General features: G+C 42.0%; 1 protein-coding gene across 2 annotated transcripts in view; it reads right to left on the bottom strand.

The window, feature by feature from the left end:
- Positions 1-27,627, bottom strand: part of LOC124110992 (solute carrier family 15 member 1-like) — a 52,987-nt gene that overhangs the window by 7,215 nt on the left and 18,145 nt on the right. For both annotated transcript variants that reach the window (XM_048381801.1, XM_048381800.1), the window contains 15 exons: positions 24,723-24,822; positions 23,341-23,431; positions 19,372-19,449; positions 17,881-17,963; positions 14,707-14,793; positions 12,669-12,758; positions 11,120-11,164; positions 10,754-10,789; positions 9,548-9,636; positions 9,173-9,254; positions 7,921-8,037; positions 6,576-6,737; positions 5,850-5,896; positions 5,044-5,187; positions 3,569-3,704 (listed from right to left, as the gene is read on the bottom strand). In XM_048381801.1, the coding sequence (XP_048237758.1) occupies positions 3,569-3,704; positions 5,044-5,187; positions 5,850-5,896; positions 6,576-6,737; positions 7,921-8,037; positions 9,173-9,254; positions 9,548-9,636; positions 10,754-10,789; positions 11,120-11,164; positions 12,669-12,758; positions 14,707-14,793; positions 17,881-17,963; positions 19,372-19,449; positions 23,341-23,431; positions 24,723-24,822 (1,387 nt within the window). The remainder of the gene's footprint in view (positions 1-3,568; positions 3,705-5,043; positions 5,188-5,849; positions 5,897-6,575; positions 6,738-7,920; positions 8,038-9,172; positions 9,255-9,547; positions 9,637-10,753; positions 10,790-11,119; positions 11,165-12,668; positions 12,759-14,706; positions 14,794-17,880; positions 17,964-19,371; positions 19,450-23,340; positions 23,432-24,722; positions 24,823-27,627) is intronic.

Here is a 27,627-nt window from a genome sequence, read left to right as displayed (position 1 = left end):
ACACCTAGAACAGAAGATTGTCAAGTACACCTAGAACAGAAGATTGTCAAGTACACCTAGAACAGAAGATTGTCAAGTACACCTAGAACAGAAGATTGTCAAGTACACCTAGAACAGAAGATTGTCAAGTACACCTAGAACAGAAGATTGTCAAGTACACCTAGAACAGAAGATTGTCAAGTACACCTAGAACAGAAGATTGTCAAGTACACCTAGAACAGAAGATTGTCAAGTACACCTAGAACAGAAGATTGTCAAGTACACCTAGAACAGAAGATTGTCAAGTACACCTAGAACAGAAGATTGTCAAGTACACCTAGAACAGAAGACTGTCACATCCGCCTGGAACAGAAGATTGTCAAGTACACCTAGAACAGAAGATTGTCAAGTACACCTAGAACAGAAGATTGTCAAGTACACCTAGAACAGAAGATTGTCAAGTACACCTAGAACAGAAGATTGTCAAGTACACCTAGAACAGAAGATTGTCAAGTACACCTAGAACAGAAGACTGTCACATCCGCCTGGAACAGAAGATTGTCAAGTACACCTAGAACAGAAGATTGTCAAGTACACCTAGAACAGAAGATTGTCAAGTACACCTAGAACAGAAGATTGTCAAGTACACCTAGAACAGAAGATTGTCAAGTACACCTAGAACAGAAGACTGTCACATCCGCCTGGAACAGAAGATTGTCAAGTACACCTAGAACAGAAGATTGTCACATCCGCCTGGAACAGAAGATTGTCAAGTACACCTAGAACAGAAGACTGTCATGTACACCTAGAACAGTAGATTGTCAAGTACACCTAGAACAGAAGACTGTCATGTACACCTAGAACAGAAGATTGTCAAGTACACCTAGAACAGAAGATTGTCAAGTACACCTAGAACAGAAGATTGTCAAGTACACCTAGAACAGAAGATTGTCAAGTACACCTAGAACAGAAGATTGTCAAGTACACCTAGAACAGAAGATTGTCAAGTACACCTAGAACAGAAGATTGTCAAGTACACCTAGAACAGAAGATTGTCAAGTACACCTAGAACAGAAGACTGTCATGTACACCTAGAACAGAAGATTGTCAAGTACACCTAGAACAGAAGATTGTCAAGTACACCTAGAACAGAAGATTGTCAAGTACACCTAGAACAGAAGATTGTCAAGTACACCTAGAACAGAAGATTGTCAAGTACACCTAGAACAGAAGATTGTCAAGTACACCTAGAACAGAAGACTGTCATGTACACCTAGAACAGAAGATTGTCAAGTACACCTAGAACAGAAGACTGTCAAGTACACCTAGAACAGAAGATTGTCAAGTACACCTAGAACAGAAGATTGTCAAGTACACCTAGAACAGAAGATTGTCAAGTACACCTAGAACAGAAGATTGTCACATCCGCCTGGAACAGAAGATTGTCATGTACACCTAGAACAGAAGATTGTCAAGTACACCTAGAACAGAAGATTGTCAAGTACACCTAGAACAGAAGATTGTCACATCCGCCTGGAACAGAAGATTGTCAAGTACACCTAGAACAGAAGATTGTCAAGTACACCTAGAACAGAAGATTGTCAAGTACACCTAGAACAGAAGATTGTCACATCCGCCTGGAACAGAAGATTGTCATGTACACCTAGAACAGAAGATTGTCAAGTACACCTAGAACAGAAGATTGTCAAGTACACCTAGAACAGAAGATTGTCAAGTACACCTAGAACAGAAGATTGTCATGTACACCTAGAACAGAAGATTGTCACATCCGCCTGGAACAGAAAATTGTCATGTACACCTAGAACAGAAGATTGTCAAGTACACCTAGAACAGAAGATTGTCAAGTACACCTAGAACAGAAGATTGTCATGTACACCTAAAACAGAAGATTGTCAAGTACACCTAGAACAGAAGATTGTCAAGTACACCTAGAACAGATGATTGTCAAGTACACCTAGAACAGAAGATTGTCATGTACACCTAGAACAGAAGACTGTCATGTACACCTAGAACAGAAGATTGTCAAGTACACCTAGAACAGAAGATTGTCAAGTACACCTGGAACAGAAGATTGTCAAGTACACCTGGAACAGAAGATTGTCAAGTACACCTAGAACAGAAGATTGTCACATCCGCCTGGAACAGAAAATTGTCATGTACACCTAGAACAGAAGATTGTCATGTACACCTAGAACAGAAGATTGTCAGATCCGCCTGGAACAGAAAATTGTCATGTACACCTAGAACAGAAGATTGTCAAGTACACCTAGAACAGAAGATTGTCAAGTACACCTAGAACAGAAGATTGTCATGTACACCTAGAACAGAAGATTGTCATGTACACCTAGAACAGAAGACTGTCATGTACACCTAGAACAGAAGATTGTCAAGTACACCTAGAACAGAAGATTGTCAAGTACACCTAGAACAGAAGATTGTCATGTACACCTAAAACAGAAGATTGTCAAGTACACCTAGAACAGAAGATTGTCAAGTACACCTAGAACAGAAGATTGTCAAGTACACCTAGAACAGAAGATTGTCAAGTACACCTAGAACAGAAGATTGTCAAGTACACCTAGAACAGTAGATTGTCATGTACACCTAGAACAGAAGATTGTCAAGTACACCTAGAACAGAAGATTGTCAAGTACACCTAGAACAGAAGATTGTCAAGTACACCTAGAACAGAAGATTGTCAAGTACACCTAGAACAGAAGATTGTCATGTACACCTAGAACAGAAGATTGTCAAGTACACCTAGAACAGAAGATTGTCAAGTACACCTAGAACAGAAGATTGTCAAGTACACCTAGAACAGAAGATTGTCATGTACACCTAGAACAGAAGATTGTCATGTACACCTAGAACAGAAGATTGTCATGTACACCTAGAACAGAAGATTGTCAAGTACACCTAGAAGAGAAGATTGTCATGTACACCTAGAAGAGAAGATTGTCATGTACACCTAGAACAGAAGATTGTCATATACACCTAGAACAGAAGATTGTCATGTACACCTAGAACAGAAGATTGTCATGTACACCTAGAACAGAAGATTGTCAAGTACACCTAGAACAGAAGATTGTCAAGTACACCTAGAACAGAAGATTGTCAAGTACACCTAGAACAGAAGATTGTCAAGTACACCTAGAACAGAAGATTGTCAAGTACACCTAGAACAGAAGATTGTCTTGCCTCATCATTGAAGTTCGTGGCAGTGTTTCCGTTGGTGAAATCTCGGGTCTTACCTCATCGTTAAAGTCTGCGGCAGAGTGGCAGTTGGTGAAGGCTTCGGTCTTACCTCATTGTTGAAGTCTGCACAGAGTTTCCATTAGTGAAGGCTTGGGTCTTACCTCATTGTTGAAGTCTGTGGCAGTGTTTCCATTGGTGAAATCTCGGGTCTTACCTCATCGTTAAAGTCTGCGGCAGAGTGGCAGTTGGTGAAGGCTTCGGTCTTACCTCATTGTTGAAGTCTGTGGCAGTGTTTCCTTTAGTGAAGACTCGGGTCTGACCTCATCGTTAAAGTCTGCGGTAGAGTGGCAGTTAGTGAAATCTCGGGTCTTACCTCATCGTTAAAGTCCGCGGCAGAGTTTTTGTTGACAAGGGCCAGGGTGTATGTGGCCCCGGACAGCACTGTCACCAAGCCTGCCTGGTCCTTCCATGTGTCCCCTGGGGTCTGTAGCGGGAGGGACACCTTGTACCTGCAACATGGACTCTCCCTGTCACTACATACTACACACACCACGGATGTATTTAGGATTCCAAATTAAGTGCTGCTGGCAGGAAAACTGGGGAAAATTACATCGTTGATAAATTGGATTTTATTAAAGTTTTTATTTTCCTGAATTCAGAAGTATTTTAACATTGTAATCAACACTGCATTCAATGCAGTAATGTTAAACTAAGCATTGAAGCCTCTTCCTCTATATTGGTCCTGTTATCAATGAAATACACATCACCTTACAAAACCATCACATTAGTTATAAACATTCAAGTAAAGCTTTCAATAAGTGGTATGCATGTGGTAGACATGTGGAGGACATTTCCAAATTTGATGCATCAGTGACAAAAATAATGTCACATGCAATTCCTTATTTTGATTTGTACCATTCGTTAACGTGTTTCTTCAGGGTTAACAATTTTCTTGCCTTTGCATGTGTTTGTGACATGATAGTCGGAATCATACAATCAAATCAGCTTTTTACAGAGATTTCTTATGAATACAGAATGGTTTTTGTTGCATTTATTATAACTACAATGTTGTTTCCAATCATGGAATTTGTATTGACATTTGCTGCAGATTTGGGGGCTGAATATCAGCCTCTGAGCATGTCTAGGTAAACTCCTGCACTGTGTACAAGTGTACATTTGTTTATCCCTTGCTGATCAAAGGCTCATATCACATATCATCTTTTGCTGCTGGTACTCTTTAAATTGTGTAAAAGTTTGCACCACTAGCTCAAACTAGGGATTATTATTTAGATGTATTGTTCTCAATGCTGGAGCAAGGTCAAGCTTAAATTACTGGTGATAAAATTTGTAATATATTTCACTTAATCATATTGCGAAATTTGGTTCATGATATGGTGATAATTTCGCTGAAATTGTAAAGGTTGGTTCGGCTGACGTTCAGGTACTACCGTCTTCAGTAATTGGACGATACATTGATGCATCGGTGGATCGCGCTTTTCCACTTCTCGGTGCAAGTATCAATCACAATCGCGCACAAAGTAAAAAATATCGATGCTTACCTTAAGTTTATTCTACAAATAATGTTACACCAAACACTACTTACTAGTGAAAATGAGGAGTGAAAACATAAATATTTTCATCTATTGCGCCATACTTGACACTGCCAACTGTAAATTGTTGGTGTGCCAGGTATTTGGCCATCTTGTCTGTGAAAAACAGATAAGAGCACATGCAAGTATCATGATACATATCTGATCGTGAGCAAGGTATCGTGATACGTATCGGATCGCACAGTTGGTGTATCGTCCCAGCCCTAATGTCTTCCCCCTCAATTAGATGTTAACTCACACTGCTGGCTCCATGCTAGTGTACGCAGTAGCGTTGTCTCGGCTGATGTTGAGGTAGACAGGCGTCCCTGCCACCTCCTTCTCTTTCATTGGCACCAGTCTGACTCTTTGGGAACTGTTGGTATATGGCAGGTTGCTGACAACACTGGAACAATCATGGACAGATATAACGTCACTCATTCTAGAACCCATCCATCTGGCCAGTCATCGTCTTGTACCCATGGCTGGCCACTCTGCATGGACGTAATGATGTTACAGTCTTCGAATGAGTGAGTGAGTATGGTTTTATGCCACTTGTAGCAATATTCCACCAATATCATGGCAGGGGGACACCATTGTATAGTAACCATGTGGGGAATCGAACCCAGGCCTTCGGTGTGACGAGCGAGCAGCGCCAATGTCCATTAGGTGAGATGAAATTGGGTTTAACGTCGCGTCCAAGATTATTGCACTTATATAGCGACATGCATGTACGTGTATGTGTTTGTATGGCTGCTTGTACTATTCATAGTGCTAGCTCACTGAGATACCATTTTTAACATGAATACCCCACTCAGACACAGTATACTGACTCCGAGCCGACCAGTCCTTGTTTTAGCCCCTTAATGCCGAGCGCCAGACAGGGTAACAACAAGTACCATCTTTTAACGTCTTTTGGTATGACGCGGTCAGGGATCGAACTCCTGACCTTCCGCTCTCCGGGCAGACACTCTACCACTAGACCACGGAGGCGGTCATGTCCAACATTAAAAAATGAACCTGAAATGGGGACAAATACTTGTAAAGACAAAATGACGTAATAGTTACCTGACATCGGCCTGTCCATTACTGGGTTTTGTCCTTTTGTCTAGGAACTGAAGGACAAAATTTCAGGAATGAAAATGGCTGATGAAAATGTAATCAAGGGATTGTATTGAGACAATATGACAAAAATGCTGAACTTGTGAACATGGATTAAAATCAACAACAATCTTTAATAATATCGTATTCGACGTAATAACCGCCCAGGGCACTCTCAAAATTAGAAATAGGGTGCTCTTATTAGAATATTATTTTGGTGGAAAAAAAACAGAGTTGAAAGACAAATTTCGTGGTTCATGCTGACGGTCTGAACTGTTTATATACGACAGATATATTTTTCCAGAATTTAATTGCCCATAATTAAGGGTGCATATAACACATGAGTGCGTATTATACACGAATAAATAAGTCTTGTTTACATTGATTAATCGGAAGGGGTGCTAATTGGGATTGTTCACTTGCCAATATATTAGCAAATATCGCCGTGGGCGCTTATTACGTCGAATATGGTAGTTGGATGTTGGCGTATCAGATCATTTCTACATTGAAATTTTGCTGTCCAGGGGTTTCATAATGAAGCCTCTCATTGGATTTTCACACAATTCAGTGTTTTAAATTCAATTATATCTACCAAAACTTTTAATATTAATAGCCTAGCATTTTGATAATTTGACTTATTTTAAGCAAAACGACTAAAATAATCTATGACAAATGAACTTATCAACCACATGCCTGCTTCAAGGTCATGTGACCTTGAGAATCCGTCATGATGACAATGCGGTATGGTGTGGCTGCATCAAACAGGAAGGTGTCCGTCACGGAGCTTGTCTTGTCCTGCTCACAGGCGGCAGACACCGACATGCTGCCGCTCTGATGTCGGTACATACCTGCATACTGAGAGAAGGGGATTCAACATAACACCACAAAATATAATGCAAGAAATCATACGGAAATATTGAACAGTTTATGAGTTATACAAAAACCTATCCTCATTTGAACCAAAGTCCAATTGGTTACCTTCAAAACGCAAACAATAAGTTAAAAAACTGTGTGAAACCCACTGCCAACTACATATGCACAAAATTCAAAACTGTTTGGAGTGAGTGAGTATGGTTTTACGCCGCTTTTAGCAATATTCCAGCAATATCACGGCGGGGGACACCAGAAATGGGCTTCACACATTTTACCCATGTCGGGAATCGAACCCGGGTCTCCGGCGTGAAGAGCAAACGCTTTAACCACTAGGCTACCCGACCGCCCCAAAACTGTTTGGAAAAAATGACAACGCAATTGCCATAAATAGATTTTTTAATATGTCTGCTGTAGTGGCCTTATTGACAATAGGATTCAAACTTCTTAAACATGTTCATAACTGGGTCAGAGATCTAATTTGAAAAAAACCTGCAGTATATCATATTCCATATACTTACTGATTATTAAATTTCATAATGATTCTTCATACATGCAAAAATGGCTTGGACAAATATAAGATAGTCAGTATGAATGCAGTGGTGGCCATTTTGCCACATGGCCAACAGACCCTCATTCCGCGTTTGTTTGTTTGTTGTTTAACGCTGCACTCAGCAATATTCCATCTATATGACGGCAGTCTGTAAATAATCGAGCCTGGACCAGACAGTCCAGTGATTGACATCATGAGCATCGATCCATGCAATTGGGACCGATGACATGCATCAACCAAATCAGCCAGCCTGACCACCCAATCCTATTAGTCGCCTTTTACGGCAAACACAGTCGCCTTTTAGGGCAAGCATGGGTTGCTGAAGACCTATTCTACCCCGGATCTTCACGAGTTCCCTAACTCTGTGAGCAGCATTTACAGACAGCATTGCTGGGATCAGATGCACAAAATTTCAGCCTCGTGAACCAAGAAGTTTCGGACAACATGTCAAAAATGTAAAAAAGCTGCTTGACACGGACACCTTGAAAAGACATAGGCTCACTTGACTTTCAGTGACACTGCCAAAAGGGTCAGTGTCAAATGATCATTTGGTCTTTGAATACTTTAAGGAACACTTTATTGGTTTGTGTGTAACAATAAGCTCAGTGATCTCACCTGGTGGGTGCTGATGTTGCCAGTATAGAAAGGGGAGGTAAGTGAGATATTGCACTTGATTGTGTTGATGACTGTGATGCCAGATTCTCCCGTGGCTAGGGGTGCCTCCTTGCCGGCCTGGAACATGTCACACAGATTGTCTCAGATACATCAACTATATTGCACTTGAAGGAACGTACAATGTTTGTTGACTGATCTTTCTGTAGGCACAGACAGACACACTCGCACGCATATACACTCAGACACACCTGCATAGACACGCAGAGACAGGAACACAGATACACACCCACACACGCACATAGACACAGAATCACCCACATAGACACAGGCAGACACATTCATAGACACACCTACATAGACACAGGCAGACACGCCCACATAGACACAGACAAACACGCCCACATAGACACAGACAGACACGCCCACATAGACACAGACAGACACACCTACATAGACACAGACAGCCACACCCACATAGACATAGACAGACACACCCACATAGACAGACAGACACACCCACATAGACATAGACAGACAGACAGACACACTCAAAGACACATCCACATAGACACAGACAGACAGACTTACATAGACACACACAGACACACTCACAGACACACCCACATAGACACAGACAGACAGACTTACATAGACACACACAGACACACTCACAGACACACCCACATAGACACAGACAGACACACTTACATAGACACACACAGACACACCCACATAGACACAGACAGACACACCTACATAGACACAGACAGACACACCCACATAGACACAGACAGACTCACAGACACACCCACATAGTCACAGACATACTCACAAACAGACAGACACACTCAGACACACCCACATAGACACAGACTCACAGACAGACACAACCACATAGACACAGACAGACTCACAGACAGACAGACATACACACAGACACACTCACAGACACCCGCAAAGACACAAATTGACAGACACAGACATTCCCACACCAACACAGAGATACAGACACACACAGACACACATCCACCCCTACACACTCACACACGCACATATACATAAACACAGACACATACACTCACACACACAGGGTATGTGTATACACATGGGGTGCTACACATCACATACACACATCGTGCCACAAAACCTATTTATGTTGAAGTCAAGTTTCACATATTATGCATGGATGGTACATCTGAGCTGACAGTTAAAAAAACGCAGCCATGTCACAGACTTGTTTGATGATACTCACATCTAGTTTAATCTGTACAAGTCCTGCGACTATGAATGCTAGAACACCGAAGCTCATACCCACAACCATCCGCTGCAGAGGCCTGGAAGAGAGACGTCACACCATCCGCCATTATCAAGGTATCAAATCTCCACGTAAAGATGCAGGTACAAACAGTACAGTCATATGATAGCGGTACATACAGTAAATATAATCTTGGGACTTGCTCATATTTAGATTTTCTCTTGAAGTTCTGAGAATCAGACTCTTTCACTCATTCCAGTTATAGTTATGAGTAATTGGACATTTCCAGTGGGCCGGACTGCGCCCTTATTCAACTCATCCTTTGTATGAAGACTGTCTGTGTGTATATATGGTTTCTATCACTGGACTGACCTGTGTGGCAGTCTACAGCAGTCTAGCAGGGGATAGATGATGTGTTCAAATACTGGGATGAGGACGATGATCAGCAGTGGGTTCAACACCTAGAACAAGAACAAGCAAATCATCAGACATGTTGTATAACTGTGAGGTCATCAGACACGTTGTATAACTGTGAGGTCATCAGACATGTTGTATAACTGTGAGGTCATCAGACATGTTGTATAACTGCGAGGTCATCAGACTCATATAACTGTGAGACCATCAGAGACGTTGTATAACTGTGAGGTCATCAGACATGTATAACTGTGATATCATCAGACATGTAGTAAAACTGCGAGGTCATCAGACATATTGTAACAACACCCAACTGTTGGCATATTACATTGTACCAACACCCAACTGTTGGTATATTACATTGTAACAACACTCATCTGTTGGTATATTACATTCTAACAACACTCATCTGTTGGCATATTACATTGTAACAACACCCAACTGTTGGCATATTACATTGTACCAACACCCAACTGTTGGTATATTACATTGTAGCAACACTCATCTGTTGGTATATTACATTCTAACAACACTCATCTGTTGGCATATTACATTCTAACAACACACAACTGTTGGTATATTACATTGTAACAACACTCATCTGTTGGTATATTACATTGTTAAAGCACTCATCTGTCGGTATATTACATTGTAACAACACACAACTGTTGGTATATTACACTGTAACAACACAACTGTTGGTATATTACATTGTAACATCACTGATCTGTTGGTATATTACATTGTAACAACACACAACTATTGGTATATTACATTGTAACAACACCCAACTGTTGGCATAATACATTGTAACAACACTCATCTGTTGGTATATTACACTGTAACAACACCCAACTGTTGGTATATTACATTGTAACAACACACAACTATTGGTATATTACACTGTAACAACACCCAACTGTTGGTATATTACATTGTAACAACACACACATGTTGGTATATTACATTGTAACAACACACAACTATTGGTATATTACACTGTAACAACACCCAACTGTTGGTATATTACACTGTAACAACACCCAACTGTTGGTTTATTACATTCTAACAACACCCAACTGTTGGTATATTACACTGTAACAACACCCAACTGTTGGTATATTACACTGTAACAACACTCACAACAATTCACAACAACTATACCTGAAACTGGTCTGGTTTCAATCGCCCAAGGCTTCCCTGAAAATCACACAAGAAACAAGTTTAACAAGCTACAAAATAGTGCTAAGGCCCTCCTTTTCTCTTAGAACAAGTGCTTTCACATTTAACAAAATATATTTTAATTTTAATTTTAAATCTTAAACATTTTTCACAAGAAAAAACATTGTTTATAATGCCATGAACAAATCCAATGCGATCAGACAGTTCAGGATTATCTCCCTTGGCATGTAGCCATCTCATACTATCTGGATTCACATCCATAATGACCCTATATATATATCCTATATTTGCCTCCATGGAGTTGAATAAAGACGAACAGCTACTACAATACAGTGGAATAAGTTTTACCATTGACCCATCCATTTCTTCTGCCTGGAGCGTCCATCTGGAGCCCTGAAACAAAACGAAGCACAATGTTTCACAAGAAACACATAGTGACACATTAATCGATCCATGCTAAGTCCTAAAATTCATAAAAGATGTTTGTTGTTTGATGATTCTCTCTGCTTTATCCCCTGATATGACAGGATGTGTCCCAGACAAACCTGTGATTGATAGTATGAGTAACGTACCATGTCATCAGGGTGCTATAACATGCAAGCAAGCAAAACCTGAGACGACCAACCGATGCATTCAGTGGCCTCTTACACCACGCAAGGGTTGATGGGACCTGTTCCTACATAAATGAACTGAGGTTAGTTATTTTGAACATGTTGAAGTGGGCAAAGTTTGGATAAAAATAACATCAGTTGTTTATGGTTGTTTGTTTGTTGTTTAATGCAGCACTCAGCAATATTCCTGTATGACGGCAGTCTGCAAATAATTTAGTCTAGACCAGCCAATCCAGTGATTGAAATCATGAGCATCAATCCACACAAATGGGATACACTGACATACATGAACGAAGTCAGCAAGTCTCACTACCCGATCCCTTTAGTCGCCTCTTACGACAAGATTAGTTGCCTTTTATGGCAAACCCAATTCTACCCAGAATCTTCAAGGGTACAATTATTTATGAGTGAGGAAGTAATTGTTGTTTTCTGCTTAATTCCAGCTATGTGTATGTGAGCAGTAGTAGTCATCTGTGTGTGCGTTGTTTGGGCGTGGGTATGAATGCCGGTGTGGGTGCCGGTGTGGGTGTGGGTGTGGGTGTGGGTGTGGGTGTGGGTGTGGGTGTGGGTTACGGTGTGGGTGCAATAGTGCTGGCCACAGATATACCATGGCCCACTCGGACATAGTTAGTCTGCCATACAGACCCTGAAATAAATATATCCAATACAGCCCATGCAAGTCTATATATAAAATTTGGCAAGTCTAGATTACTGCAGTTTGAGGAAATGAAGAAAATCTCTAGGCTCCTTTTCATTTTATTTTATAACTATAATTAAACCACTGTTTTTTCTGTAAAATATGTTCATTTCAGAGACTAGATGTTAGTCTAGGGCATAGTGCATGTATACTGATTCAGAGTAGACCATTCCTTGTACTATCTCCTCAATGCCAGGTGCCTTACAGGGTAAAAAAAAGTACCATCTTTTAACGTCTTTAAGTATGGCTAGTCGGGAATCGAACCACCGGCCCCCACACTCAAGGTAGGCACCCTTTCTACATGCCCATATAGGCAGTACCCGGGGTAACTACAATAAGGCAGGCCACACAGAGTCATCATCCAGTTCTATGGTCAGTCACATAAACACAGTGTTGTGGCAACCTATTCTGCCCGGAAATCCCTGTATGGGTTCTTGATTAATGGACCAGGGTGTCGTTGTACAAAACAACCTTAGCACCATGACTGTCGTTAATCTATGTTAAGGTATGGGAGTTACGTTCACCTTAGCGCTAAGATCGCTTTGTACAATGGCACCCAGGTATAATTGGTCTGTGAGTGTTTACCTACCTGCTGATCAAACAATGCCCAGAACAATGGCAGGGGCAGGAACAGCCATAATACTTTCAGCAAAATCTTCACATCTTCTACAAAACTCTCCTAAAACCAAAACATTTACAGGTGAAATTCAATTTCAACACCAGACAATATTCAGTCTCGATTATCTCCTAAAACAGATTTCACAAAAAAGTAAGTGTTTGTGTGTTGCCTAACACCACACTCAGCAATACTCCTGTCATACAACAGTGGTCTGTAAACAATCGACTCTGGTACAAACAATACCATCATTGTTTGCTTGTAGTTAAACACCACACTCAGCAATATTCCAGCTATATTACGGCGGTCTGCAAATAATCAAGTTTGGACGAGACAGTAATTGACATCATGAGCATCGATCCACACAACTGGGATACGATGACATGTATCAACCAAGTCAGTGAGCCTGGACACGTTAGTCGCCTTTTACGGCAAGCATTGGATGCTGAAGACCTATTCTAACCCTGTTCTTCCGCATGACCATGGTTCCGATAAACTAAGCTTCATGATTGTGGCACTTCCATCCTCCATATCTCCAGGGTTCACATTTCAGTAACCTACACTCACCCCTGGATCCATTCCCGTGGTTCTCGAGATCTCAAGTTACCTGCCCTCGATTTTCATTAAGATTTTACCAACCAATTAAACGTTGAGATAAGGAAAAAAAGTAAATGGCTAAGGGAGGTAACTCCTATTGCCTAGAACCCAAAGTGACCGCCAGTTTTAAAATACATGGAGACATCCTTTCAATCAAAAATATTTTTGTGTGCTTTCTTTTGCGTGCGGGTCAGGATTTCAATATTGGATTCCTCGCAAACTCTATCAAAATCATGGCAGCCATGTTGTTGATATCGTCAACCCAACATTGAGGCTGGTTTTGTAACTCGCATTCTGATTGGTCTGTTAGATTGAGTAGCATAGCAAATCAAATTGGCTAATGAAACTCAAGGGCGGGTAATCTGAGATCACGAGAACTAGGGGAATGAGTCCAGGGTAGGGTAGGTTTACCAAAATGTGAGCCCTTGTGGTATAGAGAATGTCGCAACTCTTGAATTTTGAAACATTCAACCTGTAGGTTCCGACAGAGACCACTGGGTTATTCGTGTTCACACAAATATTGAATAACAATATATAAACATAATCTTTCAGAGGGCAAAGTCCTCAAAAAAGCCACAAGTTGTATCCTTAAGTCCTCCCGGATCCTATGATCGTGGGTTAGACTTATCCTGACTATGTGTCTAGGTTTGTCAGCATCACAGCCGAGTTCATGAGTTTCACCTAAGTGATAAATTTATTTCAAAATCCAGCATCACTGGGACATTCCTTCAGATTCAACTGTCACAGGGTGATGTCACTGAAACACTCTTCTAAACGGCATCAAGCCTAAGTCTCAGTCACAAGGATACACATATCATCAGTTCCTTGGAAATACACGTCGTTTAATTATGCTGAAAAAGATAAATTCTAAGACCAATTCGTTCAGATTCAATCTCATTAAAATCAGATCTTAGTTCTTCCTATCACTAAACAAAGATCTGAGGACATCCCATTATGGGTCATGTCAGACCGTCCTTTTGCGAACTTTGACCGACCAATGGAATGACTGACAAGAGGTTGACAATAGCCAATCAGAAGACAGGTTTCTCATGCTTAATGACACTAGTCTCAAAGTGGCGACTACGATCCTCTGATCTTTGTTTTGTGGTAGTAACAAGAACGAATATTGTTTTTTTTATAGATTTGTTCAAATTACATCGGCAACATTTCTCGTCCACCATGTGCCATGGCCTTGCAGACTACTGTACAGTGCTTTGATATCAGTGAACTGCAGGGGTCATACAAAGTTCATGACCAGAGTGCATCATATATAAAATCCCGTGAAGTACTGACAATGGTTTTCACCCAATATTAGTAATATCAACTCTGGACTGGTAGGATTGACCTCATGTTGTCTATCTCTGATAATGGTATTGTTTGACACTAACATTCATCTGAAACAGTCGGATCTTACCTCAAACTTATCTTCTGCGCGGTCCAGCCAGTGGGTCTTATCTTCACGCACCTCGCCCCTTGTCTGACACGACCTCCGTAGTCCGTGCTGCAGGAATACAATATTACCATGACAACCATATGAAATATAAAACGTCATTGCCAGAGAATAACCTCTCTGCCAAAACAGATTCCGTTTTGGCGTAGAAGGCAAAATAGTGGTGACAATAATATGAATGGACAACCACAACAGTCTGTGATTATAGCCACTGGTCCAAAGCCCGAGTCTAGTAAAATTTATTCTCGTCAAGTAGGACCAACTAATGCAGATCCATATACAAAGACTAAAATCTATTGAAAATTATACAAAATTAAAGTTGGGGCTGGTAGACACAATTGTTTATGGCACAGAATGATATGATCTACCTGATGTTTGTTTGTTATCGTTTCAGCCATCTTGCTAGTCTGAAGCAGTTTGCCGACTGTAAAAGCATCCTAAAGCTCATGACACGCGAGGGAATTAATGGCAAATTATGAAAATTGGTCGGGAGACAATCTGTCTACTCACACACAGTATACCGACTCATACTGACACATCCTTGTTTTATCAAGGAAACAACGAGTACCATCTTTTAACGTGTTTTGAAATGACACGGCCAGGGATTGAATCCCTGACGTTCAGCTCCCTGGGCTGCTAGACCAAGGAGGCGGTCGTTAGTCCTTAGCATGTATACTCGCCCATATGATAGGTACTCACCCATATAAAGGTAATCACCCATGTGAAAGGTACTCGCCCATATGAAAGGTACTCACCCATATGAAAGGTACTCCGCCATGTGAAAGGTACTCACCCATATGAAAGGTACTCATTCATGAGAGGTACTCGCCCATATGAAAGGTACTCGCCCCTATGAAAGGTACTCGCCCCTGTGAAAGGTACTCGCCCATGTGAAAGGTACTCCCCCATATGAAAGGTACTCACCCATATGAAAGGTACTCACCCATATGAAAGGTACTCACCCATATGAAAGGTACTCACCCATATGAAAGGTACTCCGCCATGTGAAAGGTACCCACCCATATGAAAGGTACTCATTCATGAGAGGTACTTGCCCATATGAAAGGTACTTGCCCCTATGAAAGGTATTCGCCCATGTGAAAGGTACTCACCCATATGAAAGGTACTCACCCATATGAAAGGTACTCACCCATGTGAAAGGTACTCACCCATATGAATGGTACTCCGCCATGTGAAAGGTACTCCCCCATATGAAAGGTACTCCGCCATGTGAAAGGTACTCACCCATATGAAAGGTACTCATTCATGAGAGGTACTTGCCCATATGAAAGGTACTTGCCCCTATGAAAGGTACTCGCCCATGTGAAAGGTACTCACCCATATGAAAGGTACTCACCCATATGAAAGGTACTCACCCATGTGAAAGGTACTCACCCATATGAATGGTACTCCGCCATGTGAAAGGTACTCACCCATATGAAAGGTACTCGCCCATATGAAAGGTACTCCGCCATGTGAAAGGTACTCACCCATATGAAAGGTACTCCGCCATGTGAAAGGTACTTTGCCATGTGAAAGGTACTCACCCATATGAAAGGTACTCACCCATATGAAAGGTACTCACCCATATGAAAGGTACTCACCCATATGAAAGGTACTCCGCCATGTGAAAGGTACCCACCCATATGAAAGGTACTCGCCCATATGAAAGGTACTCCCCCATATGAAAGGTACTCCGCCATGTGAAAGGTACTCACCCATAAGAAAGGTACTCGCCCGTATGAAAGGTACTCACCCATATGAAAGGTACTCACCCATATGAAAGGTACTCACCCATATGAAAGGTACTTGCCCATATGAAAGGTACTCCCCCATATGAAAGGTACTCCGCCATGTGAAAGGTACTCACCCATATGAAAGGTACTCGCCCATATGAAAGGTACTCACCCATATGAAAGGTACTCACCCATATGAAAGGTACTCCCCCATATGAAAGGTACTCGCCCATATGAAAGGTACTCCCCCATATGAAAGGTACTCCACCATGTGAAAGGTACTCACCCATATGAAAGGTACTCATTCATGAGAGGTACTTGCCCATATGAAAGGTACTTGCCCCTATGAAAGGTATTCGCCCATGTGAAAGGTACTCACCCATATGAAAGGTACTCACCCATATGAAAGGTACTCACCCATGTGAAAGGTACTCACCCATATGAAAGGTACTCGCCCATATGAAAGGTACTCCGCCATGTGAAAGGTACTCACCCATATGAAAGGTACTCCGCCATGTGAAAGGTACTCACCCATAAGAAAGGTACTCGCCCATATGAAAGGTACTCACCCATATGAAAGGTACTCACCCATATGAAAGGTACTCCCCCATATGAAAGGTACTCACCCATATGAAAGGTACTCGCCCATATGAAAGGTACTCCGCCATGTGAAAGGTACTCACCCATATGAAAGGTACTCCGCCATGTGAAAGGTACTCACCCATAAGAAAGGTACTCGCCCATATGAAAGGTACTCACCCATATGAAAGGTACTCACCCATATGAAAGGTACTCCCCCATATGAAAGGTACTCCCCCATATGAAAGGTACTCCCCCATATGAAAGGTACTCCGCCATGTGAAAGGTAATCACCCATATGAAAGGTACTCATTCATGAGAGGTACTTGCCCATATGAAAGGTACTTGCCCCTATGAAAGGTACTCGCCCATGTGAAAGGTACTCACCCATATGAAAGGTACTCACCCATATGAAAGGTACTCACCCATGTGAAAGGTACTCACCCATATGAATGGTACTCCGCCATGTGAAAGGTACTCACCCATATGAAAGGTACTCGCCCATATGAAAGGTACTCTGCCATATGAAAGGTACTCACCCATATGAAAGGTACTCCGCCATGTGAAAGGTACTCACCCATGTGAAAGGTACTCACCCATATGAAAGGTACTCGCCCATATGAAAGGTACTCACCCATATGAAAGGTACTCCGCCATGTGAAAGGTACCCACCCATATGAAAGGTACTCTCCCATATGAAAGGTACTCGCCCATATGAAAGGTACTCCGCCATGTGAAAGGTACTCGCCCATATGAAAGGTACTCGCCCATATGGAAGGTACTCACCCATATGAAAAGTACTCACCATATGAAAGGTACTCACCCATATGCATCGTAAAACCTTTCCAAGAATATTCCCTGAGGGTGGATTTCTTTTATACAGTTTTGTCCCAGCAATAAAAATAACTGAAAAAAACAGATACAAATGATGACAAACAGTTTAACATTCAATTTAAAAAAACAAAAAGTAAATTTAACTTGTGTTGAAATGATAACTGCTTTAGTTTGAAAATATAAGCCACACACAATCAAATATTTCTTCTCCAGGTTGTTTTGTTTAAAATGATGAAATATGTGACAATAGGTACAGAAGTTTACCTTCACGGGTTTAACCCCTCTGTCCCGAATCTAGGACTGTTTACAATACATCCTCCATATCTCCAGGGCTTGCATTTCGCTAAACCTACACAAACCCCTGAATCCATTCCTGTGGTTTGTACGATCTCAAATTACCTGCCCTTGATTTTCTTAGTCAATTGCCTGTTATGCTACTCTGTCTAACGGACCAATCAGAGGCAAGTTACAAACAATCCTCAAAGTTGGGTTGGCGGAATCAACAACTAGCAGTCAGTCCTATTGATTTCGATAGAGTTGCGAGAAATTCAATTTTGAAAAAAGTGACTGATATGCAAAAGAGTTACCTCCCATAAGCATTTCCTTTTTCCTTATGTCAACTGTTGATTCGTTGGTTAAATGTTAATGAAAATCAAGGGCAGATAATTTGACATCATGAGAACCTGGGTTATGGATCCAGGGGTGAGTGTAGGTTTACCCAAATGTGAGACTTAGAGATATACACGATGCCAACAATAGTTGGAGGGTGGGATGCTACACCAACTGTGCGATGCAATGCATATCATGATAACTTATATGCGCTCTTATCTCTGGTGCGAAAGCCATCCTTTTCATAGAGAGGATGGCCAATACCTGGCATTCTAACGATTTACAGTTGGCAGTGTCAAGTATGGCGCAATGGATGGAAATATTTTACATTTTTACGACTCATTTTCACTAGTTATCAGTGTTTGGTGTAGCATTTATTAAAGACTACATTTATATAAGAATCAATACTTTTTAACTTAGGTGAGGTGAGGTGAAATGAAGTTTAACGTCGCGTCCAAGATTATTGCACTTATATAGCGACGTGCATGTACTTGTGTGTGTGGCTGCTTGTACTAGTCTGGACTGATGCCGATTTATAGTGCTAGCCCACTGAGATACCATGCCGCAGTTTAACATAAATACCCCACTCAGACACAGTATACTGTATCTGAGCTGACCAGTCCTTGTTTTAGCCCCTTAATGCTGAGCGCCAGAAAGGGTAACAACAAGTACCATCTTTTAACGTCTTTTGGTATGACATGGCCGGGGATCGAACCCCTGACCTTCCACTCTCCAGGCGGACGCTCTACCACTAGACCACGGAGGTGGTCTTTTTTAACTTAGAGTGCGACTGTGATTGATACTTGTATCAAGAAGTAAACAATCGTGATCCACCGATGCATCGGTGTATCATCCCACTACTAGTACTTACTGATGGCCAGGAACATGAGCAGTGCAGGAACACCGAAGGCAAGAGGGTAGCATGTGTCTTCTATACAGTGCACATCAGCTGTAAAAACATTTATCATACCTCCATGTCAGAATGATGAGATCTGATTGGTCCATGTGATCTTGATAACATACTGTGTAACCCGCCTTAGTGGGTAATAAATTTCTCAGTGAGGGAATAAATCCCTTATACCCTGCCACAAGCACTACAGGCTGCACGTGGACTTCTGAGAGACAGAATAAATCCTTTATACCCTGCTTCAAAGCCAAAAGCCGAAGCTTTTTCCGCGCCAATGGATGACATGTGACATAGCGCAAGCCACCCTCGGCTCAATCGAGCAGCTGTTTTCTATCAATTTGGAATTTATTTGAATTATTTTACAATGTCATATTAATAAATGTCGGTAAGATAAATTTGGTGTAGCAGGATCACGGGAGGTACAAAACCTAACGCGGGACACATAAAACCCCATGTACCCCTCATTATAGTCCTGCACCATGACCGTGGAATATATTTATTTTATGAAAAAAATAATAATCTAGGAATGCATACAAAAGCAAGTCTAGCCAGCTCTAGCTAACTCTATTCCACATATGAAATCAGCATAGGGAAATTGTTATTTTATTAGTCAAGAAGGATATTGTGTAATATAAGATTTCAGAAACTAAATGTTAGTCTACCCTCATTATAATATACCCGGGGGGTAACGTCAATGTCAGAGAACAACCAGTCTACGATTATCTGCCTCAACATTCCTGATAAAAAGGCAGAGTTGTGGTGACAATTATATGAATGGATAACTGAAAATCAGTGATGACACCAGGTGTTTGTGAAAGCCCTACTGGCAGCACCTGCCACTCACATCAAAAGGTAATTGTTTGTTGCCTGAAAACATTTCACCTTCACCTGAAGCTAAAAAAAACCCCAATATATAGGAAACATGTTTGTCTCCGTCTGCCCGACCAGACAACCTTGGTGGACATGGGTGAGTGAGTGAGTGAGTTGGGTTTAACGGCGCTTTTAACAGTATTCCAGTTATATCATGGCGTGTCAGCTTAATGTGGGAGGAAAGCCCGAAGTGATGCAGGTCTCAGACGTTTACCACTTCAGTGAAACCCACGAGCACGGGTATGGTGCTGACAAACCTAGAAACATAATCGGGGCGAACCGGGATTCGAACCCACAATCATAGGTTTCTGGCGTGCCCAAGGACGCAACTCTGCAGTGCAAATCGCGGCGCCTTAGACGACTGGGCCACCCATGCCCCCTGGTGGACATGGAAGTGCTTTAATTGTCACAATTGGATGTGATGTACTGCAGACAGCTTATCACACTAGTAGTGACAGGCCATTAATGGGATTTGACTGGTTCATGATATATCATTTCCTAAAGCAATTATAACATGTGTGTGCAATAGTGGCTACACTATGTATGTACCGATTAAACAGGATTCCGTATTTATCATGATCAGATGCGACAGAGGGGTAGCCTAGTGGTTAAAGTGTTCGCTCGTCATGCTGAAGACCTGGGCCCACTTGCTCAAAGTGATCTTAGCGCTAAGATGATCGTAACTCCCATACTTTAACATAGGCTTACAATAGTCATAGCGCTAAGATCCCTTTGTGCAAGTGGGCCCTGGACTCGATTTCCCACATGGGTAAAGGTGTAAAGCTCAATCTCTGGTGTCCCCCACTGTGAATAATTTTTTCCAGATTTTTTAATATTCAAATTCATGCAGGAGAATAATAAGTGGACTATTTTCGTCACAAACACAGCTGGCGTGACATTAACTGCCAGACCTGTTCAAGAGAGCTGTCCTTCTACAGGAACAGCTGTCGCCATAGAGACAACACACACAGATACAATTACAAAGTCTGCAAGTATCTCTTTCAGTAAAACATATCTAACTGATTTGTATTCAATGGGATAGATGTCTTTCCATTGTTTCTATGATGAAATTATATATTTGCTAATGTAATGTAAATTGCAGTAGAGTACATTTTTTTTCTTCAAATTGTCTTACTCTTAGGATATGTGTAGGAGAGTTTTAAACAATAGTATGTGAGACATAAACAAGAAACGAATACCTATAATATACCTATACCTATACCTATAAACCTATAGCTATTGGCTTCCTGTCAACCTGCTGTAAACCTAGTAACCAGTTCATCTTCCAAAACTAGGTTTTGAAATGGGACACTTCTAAACCTGATTTCAGGTTTTACATTTCAATTGTAATACCTAGGCACGCTTTGAACAAATTCATTTTATACCGCGACATGGTGTATTGTTTCACTCTAAGGTGCCTCAATGTTTTGTTATTTTCTCTGGTATTTCTTGCATTTAGACAGTTAATAAGTTGGATGAAACATGCCTCCGAGGTTTTGATTGAAAATGTAAAAGTGCAGAGGTGTGTTTTATCCAACTGTTATATTTTTAAGTAAAACTTAGGTTTTATCCTTTACAAACACAATAATAACTATAGTTTGATCTTTGAACTACATAACGATATATTTATCATAATGTCGCCACTGTATATTCCAATTAATTGCAATACAATATTAACTGGTCATACTGTAGGTTTCCTTCAAGTGTTTGTAAGGTGATAAAAGGTTAACATTGATAACGATCTCAGATCCAAATGTGTAAACAGGAAAATATATTCTCATTTTAGCAACATGCTATAACTGTCTCATAAAGTAAGAATGTTGTTTTCATCATTGAAATAATATGATTGTAAACAGCCCCACAAGTGTTCAATGATGTTAATCGTAGTCCGCACACAAACATAATCATGTGATGTTTGAACCATAAACGTATCACTTGGCAGACTTGACACAAAACATCCATGTAAGCACACATCCCATATCTGCAAGCCATGGTGGTTAAACATTGTTAATGCGGCTGCCAGCTTGGCCAGGATAGATAGCCAGGTGTGACATGAGAGCCCTGCCAAGCCACCTGAACCATGCATGTCTGTTTGCAGCATAAGCATGAAATAATAAGTCCATTTATAATAATTCTATTCAGCAAGTGAATGCTCGTGGCGCTGGAAATAACTATTACCCAGGTCAGTGGATCAGAGTGCACTCAATTTTCATTCTCAGCTCCCTGGGGAGTATACAGCCCAAGCTGTCATGAGGAGCTAGAAGGTTAACAATTGCATTACCATCTCATCCTACCAGGTACCCACTCACTGCTGGGTGAACAGAAGCATATTGTGATCAAAGTCACTCGCCTATATCGACACACGAGCAACATGTGCTTCAGTGTGGGGCAGGACTGAAGCCGTAGAAACACTCTGCTGAATGTGGTCTTGCATCCAACTACTCTCTGCAACCAACACATCCTCCCGAGGCAAGGAAGTGAACAGTTTCCACCCTTGCCGAACTAGCCCGGCATCATGGAATTATATTTTGGCTGGACTAACAAGTCTATGCATAGTTCAATCAAAATCGAATAACGAACTAGACATCCAGTTCGTAAACTGCAGATTTCGGTCAATTGCAGGATTTGCAAAGTATGTGCACCAACAACTAGGCGTCAAAAGATATTTTCAAAAAAAAAATCATATTTTGAATCAAGGTTATCACGTGATTTGCACTTTGCGATGTAAGACCACAATTTTGATCTTGATTATCAATCATCTTGACTGGGTGCCGCCATTTTGAGTGAAGCAAATAAAAGTGATATGAGAGTTGGAATCTGATTGGTCAATACGAGAGGCATAGAAAGGACATAGCTTGTGATAGCCACTGGTGGGGCTACGGTTGAGCCCAGAAATTCCAGCCTAGTTTGGCAAGGATGGAAACTTGACTTTTCTAGTCAGTTAACTCCCTTGCCTCGGGAAGATTCGACCAACGTGGTTTACTTCAACTGATTTGTGACCTGTGCACTGTCCACTTATTATATGTGATGGTTTATTGCTGATTATTATGAAGAATGTTTTACCTCGTAACATAGGCGTGAAGAATGTTGACAGGACGCTGCCTACGTTGATCATGAAGTAAAATACAGAGAAGAATGTTGTCCTTTCTTTCTCCTGAAAAAATTGGACAAGAATGATTGTTTTTTGTTGTTGTTTTTGTTGTTTAACAACACACTCAGCAATATTTCAGCTACATGACAGTGGCCTGTTAATAATTGAATCTGGACCAGAGAACGCAGGGATTGACATTATGAGTAATGATCTACGTTGTTAGGGTACCATGACACGAAATCAATCAAGTCACCAAGCCTGACCACCCCATCCATCAAGTTGCCTTTTACGACAAACACTGGTTGCTGGGGATGTCTACTAACCTGGCATCCTTTGGGGTTAATGGGTCAGATCATCATCATCATCATCATCATCATCATCATCATACTGTCATCCTAATGCAAGTTTGCAGCTCAACAACAACGTCTCATGAGTGCGATTCAACCAAGTGACTGACTATGCTTGAATTTATACTTTCAAAATACTTTCGACAGAGAATTAAGGCATTCTGTGAATGTGTTGCCAAACCATGTGTTCTTTGCAATTCTGTACTCATTCATTATCACCATTATCAGCAGATACCGTCCCACTAAAAGTACCAAATAGTGCATATGTTTCGAGTACATGAGTGGTTTTATATTGCAAAGGTAACTTCTTTGATGGGCATTTAGAAGTTGGAGTACTAAGTAAGGATAAGAATTTGTGGATGAACAACGTGTTTATTTCAATTAAGAGCGACGTTTCAGTGTAAGTTCTAACACCACTTGCTTGATAACGGTGTTAGAACCGACACCGAAACGTCGCTCTTAATTGTAATGAAGAAGTTGTTCATCCCCAAATTCTTATCCTTACATAGCAAAGACAGTTAGGTGATCGAGTGAGTGAGTTGGGTTTAACGCCACTTTTAACAGTATTCCAGTTATATCGCGCCGTGTCGACTTAATGTGGGAGGAAAGCTCGAAATGATGCAGGTCTTCGATGTTTACCACTTCGGTGAAACGCCCGAGCATGGGTATGGTGCTGACAAACCTAGAAACACAATCGTGGCGAACCGGCATTCAAACTCACAATCATAGGTTTCTGGTGTGCCCTAAAGGTAGTTAGGACAACCCCAACAACCCAAAATCAATCTCAAATATTTCCAGTGCTCCATTTTGGACCTCAAATCACCATTTTTCTATTCTGACAGCCATTTTGGACCACCAAACACCACTTGACTATTTTGTCAGCCATTTTGGACACCCATTCTCCATTTGACTTTTCTCTCAGCCATTTTGAAATCTAAACTTGATTAATTCACCTAGAGAATATACCCTCCTATATCTGGGTCATGGTTATCATGGTTATATCTTACCTGTGAGGCGTGGAACTGGTCTCCCCCGAACGCAGACACGCATGGTTTGATGCCCCCAGTCCCAAGGCCTATCACAAACAGACCAATCAGCGGGCCGATCCTGGAAACACCAATCATCAACTCTCAACATTTTTCAGTAAATGAAATGCAGGGGGCGACCCATATACTGTGACCTGACCATATATAGGCGGATCCAGAGGCGGGGTCCAGGGGTCCTAATTCCCCTCCCCTTCCTGTTTGAAAACCAAATGTAGTATGCTGTAGGCAGTAAAATTATCTGAGAGAGGATTTTGATATTTGGGACCCCTCCCTTTTAAAAATGCTGGATCCGCCCTTGCCTGACTATCTAGACATGAATAATCTCACAGCAAGGTGACCTGACATCTAGACATGTGTCGTCTCACAGCAAGGTGACCTGACTATCTAGACATGTGTCGTCTCACAGCAAGGTGACCTGACTATCTAGACATGTGTTGTCTCACAGCAAGGTGACCTGACTATCTTGACATGTGTCATCACACAGCAAGGTGACCTGACATCTAGACATGTGTCGTCTCACAGCAAGGTGACCTGACTAGCTAGACATGTGTCGTCTCACAGCAAGGTGACCTGACTAGCTAGACATGTGTCGTCACACAGCAAGGTGACCTGACTAGCTAGACATGTGTCGTCTCACAGCAAGGTGACCTGACTGTCTAGACATGTGTCATCACACAGCAAGGTGACCTGACATCTAGACATGTGTCATCACACAGCAAGGTGACCTGACTATCTAGACATGTGTCATCACACAGCAAGGTGACCTGACATCTAGACATGTGTCATCACACAGCAAGGTGACCTGACATCTAGACATGTGTCATCACACAGCAAGGTGACCTGACATCTAGACATGTGTCATCACACAGCAAGGTGACCTGACATCTAGACATGTGTCATCACACAGCAAGGTGACCTGACATCTAGACATGTGTCATCACACAGCAAGGTGACCTGACTATCTAGACATGTGTCATCACACAGCAAGGTGACCTGACATCTAGACATGTGTCATCACACAGCAAGGTGACCTGACATCTAGACATGTGTCATCACACAGCAAGGTGACCTGACATCTAGACATGTGTCGTCACACAGCAAGGTGACCTGACTAGCTAGACATGTGTCGTCTCACAGCAAGGTGACCTGACTGTCTAGACATGTGTCATCACACAGCAAGGTGACCTGACTAGCTAGACAAGTGTCATCTCACAGCAAGGTGACCTGACTATCTAGACATGTGTCGTCTCACAGCAAGGTGACTTGACTGTCTAGACATGTGTCGTCTCACAGCAAGGTGACCTGACTAGCTAGACAAGTGTCGTCTCACAGCAAGGTGACCTGACTGTCTAGACATGTGTCGTCTCACAGCAGGGTGACCTGACATCTAGACATGTGTCGTCACACAGCAAGGTGACTTGACTGTCTAGACATGTGTCGTCTCACAGCAAGGTGACCTGACTAGCTAGACAAGTGTCGTCTCACAGCAAGGTGACCTGACTGTCTAGACATGTGTTGTCTCACAGCAAGGTGACCTGACATCTAGACATGTGTCGTCTCACAGCAAGGTGACCTGACTATCTTGACATGTGTCGTCTCACAGCAAGGTGTCCTGACATCTAGACATGTGTCGTCTCACAGCAAGGTGACTTGACTGTCTAGACATGTGTCGTCTCACAGCAAGGTGACCTGACTAGCTAGACAAGTGTCGTCTCACAGCAAGGTGACCTGACTGTCTAGACATGTGTTGTCTCACAGCAAGGTGACCTGACATCTAGACATGTGTCGTCTCACAGCAAGGTGACCTGACTATCTTGACATGTGTCGTCTCACAGCAAGGTGACCTGACATCTAGACATGTGTCGTCTCACAGCAAGGTGACCTGACTATTCAGACATGTGTCATCACACAGCAAGGTGACCTGACTAGCTAGACATGTGTCGTCTCACAGCAAGGTGACCTGACTATCTAGACATGTGTCGTCTCACAGCAAGGTGACCTGACTGTCTAGACATGTGTCGTCTCACAGCAGGGTGACCTGACATCTAGACATGTGTCGTCCCACAGCAAGGTGACCTGACTATTTAGACATGTGTCATCACACAGCAAGGTGACCTGACTATCTAGACATGTGTCGTCTCACAGCAAGGTGACCTGACTGTCTAGACATGTGTCGTCTCACAGCAGGGTGACCTGACATCTAGACATGTGTCGTCCCACAGCAAGGTGACCTGACTATTTAGACATGTGTCATCACACAGCAAGGTGACCTGACTATCTAGACATGTGTCGTCTCACAGCAAGGTGACCTGACTATCTGGACATGTGTCGTCTCACAGCAAGGTGACCTGACTGTCTAGACATGTGTCGTCTCACAGCAGGGTGACCTGACATCTAGACATGTGTCGTCACACAGCAAGGTGACTTGACTGTCTAGACATGTGTCGTCTCACAGCAAGGTGACCTGACTAGCTAGACAAGTGTCGTCTCACAGCAAGGTGACCTGACTGTCTAGACATGTGTTGTCTCACAGCAAGGTGACCTGACATCTAGACATGTGTCGTCTCACAGCAAGGTGACCTGACTATCTTGACATGTGTCGTCTCACAGCAAGGTGACCTGACATCTAGACATGTGTCGTCTCACAGCAAGGTGACTTGACTGTCTAGACATGTGTCGTCTCACAGCAAGGTGACCTGACTAGCTAGACAAGTGTCGTCTCACAGCAAGGTGACCTGACTGTCTAGACATGTGTTGTCTCACAGCAAGGTGACCTGACTATTCAGACATGTGTCATCACACAGCAAGGTGACCTGACTAGCTAGACATGTGTCGTCTCACAGCAAGGTGACCTGACTATCTAGAC

Source organism: Haliotis rufescens, unplaced genomic scaffold, assembly GCF_023055435.1.
Source record: "Haliotis rufescens isolate VD_foot unplaced genomic scaffold, xgHalRufe1.0.p SCAF_4, whole genome shotgun sequence".
NCBI classification, from domain to species: domain Eukaryota; kingdom Metazoa; phylum Mollusca; class Gastropoda; order Lepetellida; family Haliotidae; genus Haliotis; species Haliotis rufescens.
This window is presented reverse-complemented; position numbering and strand designations above follow the sequence as displayed.